This window comes from Nomascus leucogenys, chromosome 10 (assembly GCF_006542625.1).
Source record: "Nomascus leucogenys isolate Asia chromosome 10, Asia_NLE_v1, whole genome shotgun sequence".
NCBI lineage: Eukaryota > Metazoa > Chordata > Mammalia > Primates > Hylobatidae > Nomascus > Nomascus leucogenys.
In genome coordinates, this window is record NC_044390.1 from 39,068,321 (window position 1) to 39,083,255 (window position 14,935).

The following is a 14,935-nucleotide window of genomic DNA, read 5'->3' on the forward strand; positions in this document are numbered from 1 at the left end:
CTCAGTGAAGGGAGTGTCTGCAGAGTTTCTCTACTATAAAATTATCTTTCTCTTTATAATTAATAAATATTTCAGGGAAGATACTTTGAGATTATGGAAATACTCTGCTTCTCCTTGGATTTGGGCCACTAATATTTGCATCCACCAGTGGATCTTATTTATCACAATTATTACTACAATATTTGCTTAATGGTGATTTTTCTATTTTCCCTTTTTCCTTCATGAACTCTTTGGTAAGAAACAGCTGTCCCTTCTCCTACGTTTATTTATTTATTCAGTTGTTTATCTATGGGCTCATGGATATTTATTTTATTCTACATGTTAAAATCCAGTACTATCATTAATAATTTTGTTGCTAAAATTATTCTAGCTTTGTCCATTAGGTTGGCTCTTGTGTTCTCTTTTTTTTCCTTTTCTTTTTATTTTATTTTATTTTTTTGAGACAAGATCTCACTCTGTCATCCAGGTTGGAGTACAGTGGGGCAATCTCAGCTCACTACAGCCTCCATCTCCCAGGCTCAAGCAATCCTCCCACCTCAGCCTCCCGAGTAGCTGCAACTACAGGTGTGCACTGCACCACCATGCCCAGCAAATTTTTGTATTTGTGTGGGGTTTTTTCTTTTTTGGTAGGGATGGGGTTTTGCCACACTGCCCCAGCTGGTCTCAAACTCCTAGGATCAAGCTCAAGCAATCTGCCCGCCTTGGCCTTCCAAAGTGCTGGGATTACATGTGTGAACTACCACGGCAGGCCTCTTGTGTTCTTTTGACAAGCCTTATCTTTTTGTGAGTATCTCCTTATTTTCTGGCTCTACAAGGTGCTCCAGGCTCATCTTGTATTTCCCCCTTTCCAAGACTGGAATTATTTGTCTAATGATCTCTGGTTTCTTTATTGGACAATGGTGTATAGAAGCTCAATCCTGATGCCAGAATTGCTCATTGTGGCCAGGGTTCCATTGCTTCTAGGCCCTCCAAGAACACAGAGCAAGGAAATATAGGTATGTACACTCATCCGTGGATCTCTGTTCCTCTATCAGTAGGCACTTATATTAAATACCAAGAATTTATTCTGATGCTTCTGATTCTAATCCAACATCACAGGGTATATTTCAGTCCTTCCTCATTTGTAACTTTATTCTTGAACAGTAATATTATTGATAATATATTTACTCATTTGTTTAATTCTACAATGCACATAAAGTGCTTTCAGAATTGCCAACCCATACCCCTGTAAGACACACATTAGCAAAATCAGAACACAATAATTCTTTCCGTCCTTAGCATAAGCACATCCAGTTAAGATGCTGTGTTCCAAAGTACTTAGATTAATTCTTTTCTTCCTCACCCCTTTAGTGTGGTTATTATTCATTCGTAATACAGCTAGATTCAGCTGTTGAAGGTTTGAGAAATGGTGTTTTGTTCCCCCCGTCTTCCCATTGAACACTTTTGAGCAATTAAAAGCTAATATCTGGGTAAAATCACGGAAATGTTTTACTAGGATACTAGGCTTTAAATAATTCAATTAAGGTTTGGCATAAACAACTTAAAACTGTACAGAAAGTATATGAGTTTTTATGGTGCCCTGATTTAACAGAATTCTTCAAGCAAAAATTTACATTGCCTTCCTGCACAACTTCCAAATTTTAAAGTGTACTTTGAGGCAAAGCGGGGAGAAAAAGCAAATGACAGAAAAGGTGGTCTTGTTCCTATGATAATATTCTCAATCTGGAATATTGAGCACTAAAATTAACAATGTGTTTTGGGCTTTTGGTGGTGATGGCAGCACCCTTTCATAACTTTACCTTCCAGAGAAACTAAAAAATTTAGGATCCTGGATGCAAGTCTGTGGATAAAATCCCACTGTTATCTGAGGGTGGTCATAGGGGACCCCTGACATACCACCATAACTGGCTTTAGGAGCTCAGCATCCTTTCATCCTGCCACACACCAATATGTGGAAGCTGCCCTCCAGGAGGAACCAAGGTGATCTCATAGGAGATAGGACTCCCCTGTCCACCAACGAGAGACTTCAAAGGCAGATGTGCTTTTAAAAGGCAATGGTTGTTCAGATCTCAGAAAAATGATAAGTCTTGTGAAACTTTCTTCTGTTAAAAGTCTGTTTTGGGGCCAGGCGTGGTGGCTCACATCTGTAGTTCTAGCACTTCGGGAGGCCAAGGCTGGAGGATCACTTGAGGTCAGGAGTTTGAGACCAGCCTGGCCAACATGGTGAAATCCCATCTTGACTAAATACAAAAATACAAAAATTAGCCAGGTGTGATGGCGTGCACTTGTAGTCCCAGCTACTCAGGAGGGTGAGGTGGGAGAATCACTTGAACCCAGAAGGCGGAGGTTGCAGTGAACTGAGATCACGCCATCGTACTCCAGCCTAGGCAACAGAGTGAGACTCTGTTTCCACACACAAACACACAAAAGTCTGTTTTAGAGTCCAAAGGTCATTGATTTCTTAGGGAGTTGCTACACCAGTTATAATATTTGAAATCAAGCCAGCAGAAAGGCAAATATCTTCTGCCTTAATATGGCATCCCCCCCTGCCCAATTTTTCGTTCTACAGGCCTTTGCTGGAATATTCAATTTACCTCAACTTTATGCTCCCACTGAGGCTGTGAATAAATCCTGAAAATTGAAAGTGTTCACAATATGAAACCATGACTGGCCCTCTTTCTATGAGCTAAAAATTGACCTGGTAGACATTACTAGTGCCGCCAATACTTCCAACCCTCTATCCCATCATAGAGGATTCCATTTCCCTGTCCTTTCAGGTTAGGCATGCCTCTGTGTCTCCAGCCAGAAACACTGAAGAACCAGGGCACAATTCACTACATGTTGACAGGCGGCTGCCTCAAGATCAAAGCAGCCTGAAATGCTGAGTTACTAAATGGAGGAGAGTTTGCTGGACTCTCAGTGCTCTTCCTGGGAGCAAAAAGTAAACCTCTGCTATGTTAAACCACTGAGATTTTTGGTGCTGCTTGTTACTGCAGCATAACTTAGTGTATCCTGACTGATATACACAAGGTCATATCTTGAATTTTGTTACTCTGTTACAACTTGTACCAGAAGAGTTAAAGAGAGTGGCAGCATTTGCAATTACATATCAAACAAGGGAAGATAAAGTTGAGACATTCTATTTGAATGCATGTTTAGGCTGTAAGGAAAGAAAAATAGCTAGAATAAAATGTCTGACATCATTGAGTTAGAATGTCTTTGCCCTTCCTCCATATTTCAAGTTCTGGCAAGAATATATTCATTCCTCATCTCTTTGAAGAGATGTTTCACAGAGGCAAAGACTATCCAAATGCCAATATATGTTTTAGATAGCTTATCATTTTTAAAAAGAAGCCTTTAAAAAGCAAAAGTAATAGCCAAATGTAGTAATGTTATTTTAATATATTTCTTTCTGATGAGGTAATCTGCCTATTTCATTGAGGCACATTTTTTATAAACAATTTATTTAGCTATTTCTAAAAGCTCTTAAGAGAAATACTGCAAACTGGTATAGTTCAGTGTAGTTCCAACATTTGTTGAGTATCTGCTATGTGCCAGCAATACAGTAATTGTATGCACTAAGTGTGGGTTGAGCATGAAGACAGGCCTCTAACTAAAGATAAGAACAGCAGGGAAGGCTTTCTGGAGGTTTGGCTTCTGGAGCCTGAGCCATGCCATGTCTAAAACTGAGTACTTCTAAAGAGAGGCCAATTCTTAAAGAAGTATTGGATACAGTACACTATCCTGCAGAGGAAAAAGTAATCACTACAGTTTCAGACTGAAAACAAGACAAATGAATGAGTCTGAGCCCCGCAGACTATCCTGCTTTCCAAGGAAAAAAGTTCTTAGTGAAAACAGAGCATTGCCGTTGGCCTCTGGGTGAGTACAGGAACACATGTATTTAGTAGTGGCACTGCCATCGACCTATGACACAACTCCAGGCAAAACACAGCCTCACTGAACAATCTCAAACTTCTTAATAACAAATGTCCTTGTAGTCCCACCTAATACATATAATAAATCTTCTTGCTCTTCCCTGGCCTGTTAATTAATTATAACACCTCTTATCTTTAAAACACTTCCCACTCTCAAAATGAACATTCCAACAAGAGAACTCTAAATATCAAATTTCAGCAAAGGGAAAGTTTAGGTTTCTACATTTTCTATTAGAACATTAATCGAGGCTGGGCGCAGTGGCTCACGCCTGTAATCCCAGCACTTTGGGAGGCCAAGGCAAGAGAATCGCTTGAGCCCAGGAGTTTAAGACCAGTCTGGGCAACATGGCAAAACCCCATCTCTACAAAAAATTTAAAAATTAGCCAGGCTTGGTGGTGTGCATGCACCTGTAGACCTAACTACTCGGGTAGCTGAGGTGGGAGGATAGCTTGAGCCCAGGAGGTTGAAGCTACAGTGAGCCGAGATTGCACCACTGCAGTCCAGCCTGGGTGACAGAGTGAGACTCTGCCTCCAAAAAACAAAAAACAAAAAAAAAGGAGAAGGAAAAGAAAATTAATTGGCTAATATTTACAGAGTATTAGGCATCCTGTATCATATAAATTCATGGTAATGAAAATTTAAATAATAGATTTCTTCCTTTTTCTTTTGTAAACTAAAATCGTTCCTGCTACCCTTTGAAACTTTGGGATAAGACATATGCACATAATTTAACAAGACTGAAGAGAGAAAATGCTTTTGTGGACTACCACAGCCAGGCAAGGAAAGGAAGGGTAACCAAATACCACCTAGCTTTGCAATAGAAGTGTCGTGTCGTGGGGCAAGGTTTAACTAGGCTAAAGGAATAGAAAAGGGTATATCAAATGGGGAATTGTTCCAGAAACAGTGAAGACGACACGAGAGGGCAGAGGGAAGGCCAGAATGCTTGGTGCAGAGTGTTCACGTTAAAGAAACGGTGAACAAGCTCCATGAGGTCTCCATGTTACCTTGTATCTGCAGAAACATGCTTAGCCACATAGTACACGTTCAATATATTTTTGCTGATTGACAGACAGAGGCCCTGAGTGTTAGCATATGAACTTAACTTCATTCTGAAAGCAGTGGGACCAATTCAGATTTCTGAGAATGTGATGCAAAGATGGAAGCTTTACCTTTTGGAAGACGCATCGGGTGGCAATAGTAGCAGGAGTCTCAGATAGAATATTTATACATTAAAAAGGTATAAACATGTCCTAGCTCACAACAATTGCCACAGTAGGAAAGGCACAGTTTATAGCTATTAAGGAAATCCAGAGTTAACATTTCAAGTCCCAGGGAATGTCAGCTTTTCATTCCATACTTTCCATAAATTCCATTCCCCGGTTCGTTTTTTTTAAATTCCTGAATTTGCCTTTTAAAAGTGCAGCAGGCCATGACTCTGGGCTGTCCTGTCCTGTGACTTGGCTGAGAAACTGCTAATATCAGATGCTTTCCCTTAAGCACATTTCTGAGATTCAGCTGGAATATGAATGAACAGATGCCAAATGAGCTGGGGTTTTAAGTTCTCTAACATTGACCAGGGGCATATAGTTCTGAGTTTGCACCACATCTAAGGAAAGCTAGATTAGTCAAAGGCATTTTTTCTAATAGCAGAAGTTCATGGTAAAAAACTGATCCAGACTGTTAAAATGAATACTGCCTGCATGCATGGATTGCTTCCGGACTGGAAATGAAATACGTTTTCTCTTTTTCCAACTGGTGATTCACACTGCAACCTTAATAGCTTTTTTCTAATGATGATGCATTCTGAATAGAAACATTGCTAAAGAGTATTTTTAGCATCCATAAAATGTATACTTCATTTAGATCCAATTCTTTAAAATAGCTCCAATCTGATACAACAGGAATGCAAACTCTCAACATGTTAATTACATTCTTCAATATTTATCATTTTCTCCAACTCTCCCTTACTTGTCCCCTTTCAGAATATAGGACTTTGTTTACTCACAGTACATATCAAATAAAAATACAGAGAAAAGTTCTCAATGACTAATTATATTGATAAAGTTAAAAGCATTCTAAACTGAAAATACAAATTAAGAAAAATATGCTGTTAGTTAAGCATTGTTTAAAACCATTTTTTGGAACACAAATCTTTGTTGAAAGTCATATTGGAGTCACATTAAGCCAAAAAGTCAACCTAAGAAGTTCAGAAATCAGGTGCTCAAGGTCCTTGAAGGCTGTTTTAAGAGTGCAGGACTGACTGTTTTCAGTTTCAGAAATGACGTCTCCATATGCAAATATGTCTCTGAAGGGGTTTTTTCAAATAATGCAACACATCCGTATTTGGAATCTTTGTATTTGCATACAACCACATGCTAAAATCCCTGCAAAATTAAGACTCCATTCTCACAAAGCTTGTTTTTAGATACTGTAAGGGAAAAAGGAAGGATGTCACTTTCTTTCTACAAAGCATGCAAAAAATTAGACAATTTTTTTAAAGAACTTTTAAGGTTAAAGATATTTTTAATTCCAAAAGAGTAAAACAAAAGTCAAAATTATAAGTTAGATCTATTCTTCATACCAGACTGTAAGCATTAACACTTACTAGTTAATATATTTTATAAGAAATAGTTCTTATTCATACTTAAGCTCATGTGTATGTTTTACCCCATGCCTGCGTAGGACTCATAACTGGGGAGGGCTGTGTGTGATTCCTCAGGTGCGCCTCTGTCTGTCCTGCTCTCTTAATCCTAGACACAGGTAGGAACCTAACATTAACTACCTCTGGGAGAGAATTCACCCTCAACACCAAGGTTTCAGTCAGAAGCTATGTAATTTCATTCCCAGGTGAATATCAATACTATTTCCCCACATATTCTTCCCTTGTTAAACTTTTATAGGTCTGTTGCCTACACTAAATTGGAAAATTCTTACAAGCAGGGACTAGGACATTGTATTTACAGTGCTTTATCAAAGATTCTGCCCAAAAAGGTTTTGGATGTTTAATAGACATTTGTTGATTCATTAATTTATTCAAAACATACATACTGGCCGGGCGCGGTGGCTCACGCTTGTAATCCCAGCACTTTGGGAGGCCGAGGCGGGCGGATCACGAGGTCAGGAGATCGAGACCACGGTGAAACCCCGTCTCTACTAAAAATACAAAAAATTAGCCGGGCGTGGTGGCGGGCGTCTGTAGTTCCAGCTACTCGGAGAGGCTGAGGCAGGAGAATGGCGTGAACCCGGGAAGCGGAGCTTGCAGTGAGCCGAGATCGCGCCACTGCACTCCAGCCTGGGTGACAGAGCGAGACTCCGTCTCAAAAACAAACAAACAAACAAAAACAAACAAACAAAAAATACATATTTACTGAGTGCCTACTCTGTGCCAAGTACAATTTTCGATGCTAAGAGAGTCAGCAGGAAACAAAGGAAGGAAATATCCCTGCTCCCTTGAAGCTTATTTCTAGATGAAGAATAAACTAATGAACATATATATGTTTACATATGTATATAGTTTATTTTATATATACATAGAGATACTTACATACATGAAGTATGTGAGAGGTGATAAATGATATAGAGAAAAATAAAGTGGAAAAGAGGCATAAGAGAGTGGTGGGGGGGTGTCAATTTTAAGAGTGGTCACGGCCAGGTGTGGTGGATCACGCCTGTAATCCCAGCACTTTGGGAGGCTGAGGTGGATGGATCACCTAAGGCCAGAAGTTCGAGACCAGCCTGGCCCACATTTAAACCCCGTCTCTACTAAAAATACAAAAAATTAGCCTGGCATTGTGGTAGGCGCCTGTAATCCCACTCAGAATGCTGAGGCAGGAGAATCTCTTGAACCCGGGAGGTGGAGGTTGCAGTGAGCCAAGATTGCACCACTGCACTCCAGGCTGTGCAACGAAAGCGAAACTCCGTCTCAAAAAATAAAACAAAACAAAAGAGTGGTCAGAGTAGGTAATAGTTAAACAAAAACATGAAGGAAGTGAAGAAGCAAGCCTACAGGTTACTGGCAGGAAGAATGTTCCTTGCGTGTTCAAGGAACAAGGAGGCTAACGTGGCTGGAGTCAAGCAAACAAGAGGGAGAAGAAAGTGAGAAAAGCCACGCAGGACTTCAGGGTTTGCTCTGAGTGGCCTGGGAAGCCGCCAGAGGGTTCTGAATAGGGCAATGATAGCATATGCTTTACATGCATCACAGGCTCGCCGACTGCTGGGCTGAAAAGACACTCGAGGAGGTCAAGGGCAGTAGCAGGGAGTCTGAGCCCAGTCAGCCAACTGCTAAAATAGTAGAGGTGGGAACGGATGGTGGTTGGTGCCAAGATGGCTATCATGGCAGTGGTAAGAAATGGTCAGATTATTATACAGATCCTGAAGGCACAGTCAGCAGCATCATTTACTGAGAGATAGGATGTGGTTTGTGAGAGAAAGTGACAAGTCACAAAAGGCTAATATTTTTGGCCTGAACAAATGAAGAATGGAGCTGCCATTACTGAGATGAGAAAACTTTGGGAGGGCTGGGAGAGTCTTTCTGAGCTGTTAAGTTGGAGATGTCTGTCAAATAGGCAAATAGATGGATGAAGATGACATTCTAGAGGGAGACTTGGGCTAGAAATTTGGGAGTTAGTATATAGATTGAATTTATGTGAATTTAGCAGGTAAACAGAGGAGACAAGGTCCATGGACTAAGCCCAGGGGCACTGTAAGACATGGAGATAAATCTATAAGAAGAGAAGAAATTAAGGAGCATGTAATTTTTTTTTTTTTTTTTTTTTTTTTTCGAGAGGAGTCTCGCTCTGTCACCCAGGCTGGAGTACGGTAGTGTGATCCCGGCTCACTGCAACCTTGGCCTCCCAGGTTCAAGGGATTCTCCTGCCTCAGCCTCCCAAGTAGCTGAGATTATAGGCACCCGCCACCATGCCCGGCTAATCTTTTGCATTTTTAGTAGAGACGGGGTTTCACCATGTTGTCCAGGCTGGTCTCAGACTCCTGAGCTCAAGCAATCCACCCGCCTCAGCCTCCCAAAGTGCTGGGATTACAGGCGTGAACCACCGCGTCCGGCAGGGGCATGTAATGTTCTAGAGCAGAGAAAGTGCTTCAAGAAGAAAGGAGAAAGGAGTGATCAACTATATCAAATAAGATCGAAACTTTGAACCAACCATTGGATTTAGCTGTGGTGACTTCAGATGATAGGACTTTCAATGGAGCAGTGGGAGGTGAAACCCTGACTGGAGGGGTTCAAGGAAGAATGGAGGACCTGGAGTATAAATAGCCCTTTCGAGGAATTTTACCATAAAGAGGAATAGAGCAGTGGGGTGTTAGCTTAGAGGAGAAGCGAGAGCTAGACATAACATTGTGTAGCTAACTTGTGACAGAAATAACACAGTGGTCAAAACACCAGGCTTACCCAGGAGCGGTGGCTCACATCTGTAATCCCAGCACTTTGGGAGGCTGAAGCAGGAGGATTGCTAGAGCCCAGGAGTTTGAGACCAGCCTGGCCCCATCTGTACAAAAAATTCGCCAGGTGTGGTGGCATGTGCCTGCAGTCCCAGCTATTTGGGAGTCTGAGGTGGGAAGGATCACTTGAGCTTGAGAGGTTGAGGCTGCAGTGAGTTGTGATTGTGCCACTGCACTTCACCCTGGATGACAGAGTGAGATCCCGTCTCCAAAACAACAGCAACACAAAAAAAGCAGGCTCTACTGCATATGGTGACTTCCTTCCAAAAAAGTAAGAAACAGAAAGAGAAGGAAGTGAAGTAATTTTACAGGGCAGATATCTGACAGACGCCACCTCAGCCATGGTTAACATAAGCAGTGATAACTCCTGTAAATAGTACCGACCCTGGATACAGGTCAGTACTTTATGGTTTTCCTCCCCCAAATCCATAACCTCAGTCTGATCATGAGAAAAACATTAGACAAATCGCAGTTGAGGAACAGTCTACAAAATAGTGGATAAGTTCCAACCAATATTCCTCAAAACTGTCAAAGTCATCAAAAACGAGGAAAGTCTGAGAAACCATCACAGCCAAGAGGAGCCAGAGGATACGACAACTAAATGTAATGTGGTATCCTGAATGGGATCCTGGAACAGAGAAAGGACATCGGGTAAAAGCGAAGGAAGTCTGAATAAAGCATGGACTTTAGTTAATAATAATGTGTCAATTTGTAATGAATGCAGCACACTCATGCAAGATGTTAATAATGGGAAACTGCATGCGGAGTGTACAAAGGATGTAGAGTATCTGAGAACTCTTCCTACTATCTGCTAAACTTTTCCATAAATTTAAAACTGTTCTTGAAAAAATACATCTAGGCCAGGCGCGGTGGCTCACGCCTGTAATCCCAGCAATTTAGGAGGCCGAGGCAGGCGGATCACCTGAGGTCGGGAGTTCGAGACCAGCCTGACCAACATGGAGAAACCCTGTCTCTACTAAAAATACAAAAAAAAAAAAAAAAATTAAGTCGGGCATGGTGGTGCATGCCTGTAATCCCAGCTGCTTGGGAGGCTGAGATAGGAGAATCATTTGAACCTGGGAGGCGGAGATTGCGGTAAACAGATTGTGACATTGCACTCCAGCCCAGGCAACAAGAGCAAAACTCCATCTCAAAAATAATAATAATAATAATAACATAAAAAAACACATCTATTTAAAATTCAGAAAGAAAACAAACAAACAAAAAAAGAACATAGACTATGCAGTCTGATCATCTGGTTATAATCTTAGTGTGCCATTTAGAAGACTGTGACTCAAGGCAAGTTACTTAAATTCTCTGAGAATCAGTTCCCCTATCTATAAAGTGGAAATAGGAAGAGTGTCTACTTCATAGAATTGTTGCGATAAGTAAATGAGATAATCCATGTAAAATGTTTACCACACTGGCCAATAGTAAGCCTTGATAGGAGGTAGCTTTATTATTATTACTACTATTATTTTGAATCTTTATCGAATATACAAATGCACACTTAATGTGATTTTACATTTAATTTTTTAAAGTAATTATTAATAATTTATATAATAATTTCCCTTTCCTTTCTTGAGAGGAAGAAAATTGAATACAGCCTATTATATATCATCTGCAAAAAGTGTTTCTCAGTACATCGTAAGTGTTGAGAGGTTTTATGGTGTCGGCTGCTCCAACAATTTAATTTAAATACCAATCTATGGTAATGTAATCAGATGAGTTGTCTCCAGAGGTTCTGTATGTACTACATTATCATGTCTGTAATGTAAACAACATTTTTCATTTGGGCTTTTGGGCTCTTGCTTTCACTAAAAGCCATAAAGTCATCAATGATAACCACAGAATATATTATCTTGTGATTACATTATTTTTAATAACAATACTCGACAAAAGTGAAGAGCAATATGTAAAATATGTTTAAAAATAAAAGTAATTAAATGAAGTAATGAAAGAATGTAGTAAAATATCTGTTATATGAAGACGCTATTAAAAAAGAGAATTTGGCCTAAGCAATGGCTTACCAATCAGGTTATGCATCAGACTCACTCCTGGGGTTTGACAAAAAAATGAAAGAAGCTGGACCCTCAACCCAGACTTACTGAATCAGCAGCTCTAGGAGTGGAACCTGCATCTGTGTATTTAAAAGACTGCATAGGTGATTTTTGTTTGTGAATGATTGGCTTACCTTATCCTGCACACACTGGTCATATCATATAGGCTGCTATATGAGCTGCCTTTGTAAACATAACCTGATACTCACTGTCATCAAGAATCATGATCAGCTCGAGAAAGCTTTACTTAGTATATTACAATTGTTTTCTACATTTAAGCTTGGGCTGTCAGCTGTCCTGAGCATACAAAGGACTACCTCTTTGATTCAGTCCTCCATCACTCTCCTTCCCCTCTCGAAGGTCAAGTTTTCCCTACCTGCACCTCTTCTCCTCTTTCTCCCTTCGCTGTGCCCACAGGAAAACTCGGCATGTTTAGCACAGGCAGTTGCCTCAACACCCTGAACTGGGCTAGCCTTGCCTTCTTGCTGAGCCAACAACTTGTGCAGCACCTGGTCAGGGCCAGCTCCATAGTCCAGGCAGTCAGTAGGCATGACCACCTGCACAATGAATTACAGCTGAAGTATCATGGAGTAAACATTTTAGACCCTTTCCCTGTGAGAGAATGAATACACAAAGGGACAATGGCCAGCTTATATATAAAAATAGAACTCTGCAGGCAATGTGCATCAACCAGTCCAAGAAACCAATCTACCATCTACAGTATCTAAGAAGTTAAACTATCAGTAACTGGGTTAAACTGTAGCAACTAGCCCAGGCAGCCAAACAAGAACCCCTGTAGCAACCTGCCCCAAATGGCCGGGACTTGAATAATTACTGACAGCTTCTTCAATTTTTGCTCCTACTTCCAACTTAGGGCCAACCAGAGAAAGCCAATTATGTACCCTTAAACAAACACACAAAATACCCTCCTTTTAGGTAGCTCAACTACAGCTTCCCCATATTAACAGCCTCCAATCAGGACATAGCTGAAGCCTTCTTCTCCCACCCTCCTCCATCTTCTGTCTGCTTTTGAGTTTCTGCCAAACACAAGCAATGGTGGCTGGCTCCCTTGCTTTGAAAAAATAGCTTTTGTTTGTTCTCATTTGGGTGGTCCTCATTCATTTTCACCACTAGGAAAATGGGGCTGCATGCTTGAAATGGATCACTGAATTGTTCTTTGATGCCAGAAATGTCTGTACTTTAGGGAGGCTGTTAGATGTGGCCAAAAAGAGCCCAGCAGTAAGGGGTGAAGTGTAGAGTGGCTGGGGTTAAGGACATAAGCCTTGGATCCAGACTACCATGGTTCAGATTCTGGCTCTTCCACTTCCAGCTGGTGAACCTGAGCAAGTTACTTAACCAATTTGTACCACAGTTTCCCGACCTGTTAAAAAACACTGGCGATGATAATGACTCACAGAGTAATTGGAGAAGTTATATGAGACAAACCATGTAAAGCATGAATATCTGGATTTCAATGCTGTCAACAGAAAGAGAGAGAATAATCTGCCTCACTAATTTACCACACCCACCTGGCCCCATTCACCAACATTAAACTGGACTAAAAACACTTTTCTTTCTCAAAGTCAGTAACTCTAGGAAATCCATGGGTATAAATACTGTCCACGCCAAAATCCATCTCAAAAAGATCTGATGGGGAAGTGACCTTATCCCTCAAAATCCCTCAAGTGCACACTGGAAATCTGTTTTATAGAAATCAGATTTTTTTTTTCTTAAGAGCCGTAACTTAAAATTACAGACTTAAAATATATAAGCATTTTTTGTATAACCAGAAGCCCATTGCTACAATTCAAAGACTGTGACCATACCGTTCATCAGTAACAAAGAAAACTCTCCTCTTAGGTCTTCTGTTAGTCCTGGTAAGAAGAATCCTATTTCAGACCATTAAAGCTAAGTTATTTTGACATAATCATGATTCTTTTCAATAAACATTAAACATGACATTGTGGAATATCAAATCTAACCAAAAATGCCTGTACTTAACAAAACAAAGATTTTTGTCCGAATTATCGCTGGCTACACTCAACACTTCCAACAGGCAGTTGCTCAACTTTCCAATGTCTGCATAAAATACAGTTCTGAAGCCAATTTTTTAGATTAAAATAAAGCCACTCTTTAGCATAAACCTTCATTCAACGAAATTGGGTAAATAAGATTTAATTATGAAAATTAGGAGCCGCGTTCATTGCAAATCGTATTTTACTTTACCATTTCACTTGTAATTAAGTTAGGGGCTTAGGGATGCATTGAAAACACCAAAGGATAAATATCTCAAAGTTCTAAAAATATCTCAATACGAAAATGATGTTCTGGGGTGATTTTGCAAGGACCAGAAGACATCACACATTGCGAACCCAGTGAAGGTGGCATCGCGGACGAACAGAAGATGCTTTCACGCTGTTTATCCGTCTTTCCCAGGCCTCGGCTCCCTTGACATTGCGGCGATACCCAAAATTCTTTGAAAGAGAAGGGAGGGCTGGCGTCTGGGTCCCAGGTAGTCTCTGCGTCCTCCCCAGGAAAGGAGGGGCCCGGCTCCCCGGCGGGAACTTCCCGGAGGCCGCGCCAGCCCCGCGAGCGACCCCAGCCATGCAGGGCGACGCCGAGCGGGCCCCGCGGCGCGCTGGGCTCCCCAGCCGCCCCAGGACGGTCCCCGCCGACTCACCCAGGCCGCGCCAGCCCAGCGCGCCGTCGCAGCTGTCCAGAACCGCGCAGAGCTCCCCGAGCAGCGCGGGCGGCAGGTCGAACAGCAGCGTGTGCGCCGACAGCGCGCCGCGGGCCCCACAGTTCCCCGCCATGGCTCGGCTGCCGGAGCCCCGGGGACGAGGCGGAGCCCAGGCCCCTGCACGCCTGCGACAGGCCGTTACACAACCGCGGAAATCCTGCTTCCACGACGGCAGCAGAGCCCTAGGAACAGGCCATTCTCCGGTCACTGCAGGGGCGGTGCCCACGTGACGCAAGGCGCGCTTCGCCCGAGATGCCCCTGCGTCCGCCTGGCCAGGCCTGGGGGTTACCCGACCCGGGTTCTCCCTTCGCTGGCTTTACGCCCCTTCACACCTCTGCGGTGGGGACGGAGCTGCCGAGACAAGCAGAGTGAGAACTGGAGAAAGCCCAGAGCTCAGAGCTCCCAGGAGCCCACCGTGCCCCATGGCTAGGCGGTCTCCTGGTGTGGACGGCTAGAGGTGTCATTACTTCTTACCAAAGTTTATTTTTGAAAGCTTCTCCCTTCCTTCCTTCTTCCCTTCCTTTCTTTTCTTCCTTTTTTCTTTGTTTTGAGTCAGGTTCTCGCTCTGTCGCCCAGGCTGGAGCGCAGTGGCGCTATCTCAGCTCACGGAGCCTCCACCTATTGGGCTCAAGCAGTCCTCCCACCTCAGCCTCCCGAGTAGCTGGGACCACAGTCACACGCCACCACATCCGGCTAATTATTTTTTTTTTTCGTTTTTCGTAGAGAGGGAGTATCGTTATGT

The 14,935-nt window shown here is 42.2% G+C and overlaps 1 protein-coding gene across 2 annotated transcripts in view; it reads right to left on the reverse strand.

Annotated features, from left to right (window-relative positions):
* IRAK3 (interleukin 1 receptor associated kinase 3) overlaps window positions 1-14,301 on the reverse strand; it is a 57,948-nt gene extending 43,647 nt beyond the window's left edge. Inside the window, exon 1 of one of the 2 annotated variants that reach the window (XM_030820037.1) lies at window positions 14,134-14,301. In XM_030820037.1, coding sequence (XP_030675897.1) covers window positions 14,134-14,266 — 133 coding nt within the window. In that variant the 5' untranslated portion in view covers window positions 14,267-14,301. The remainder of the gene's footprint in view (window positions 1-14,133) is intronic. The other variant, XM_012499979.2, reaches the window with a different exon arrangement.
* Between the last annotated feature and the right edge of the window lie 634 nt (window positions 14,302-14,935).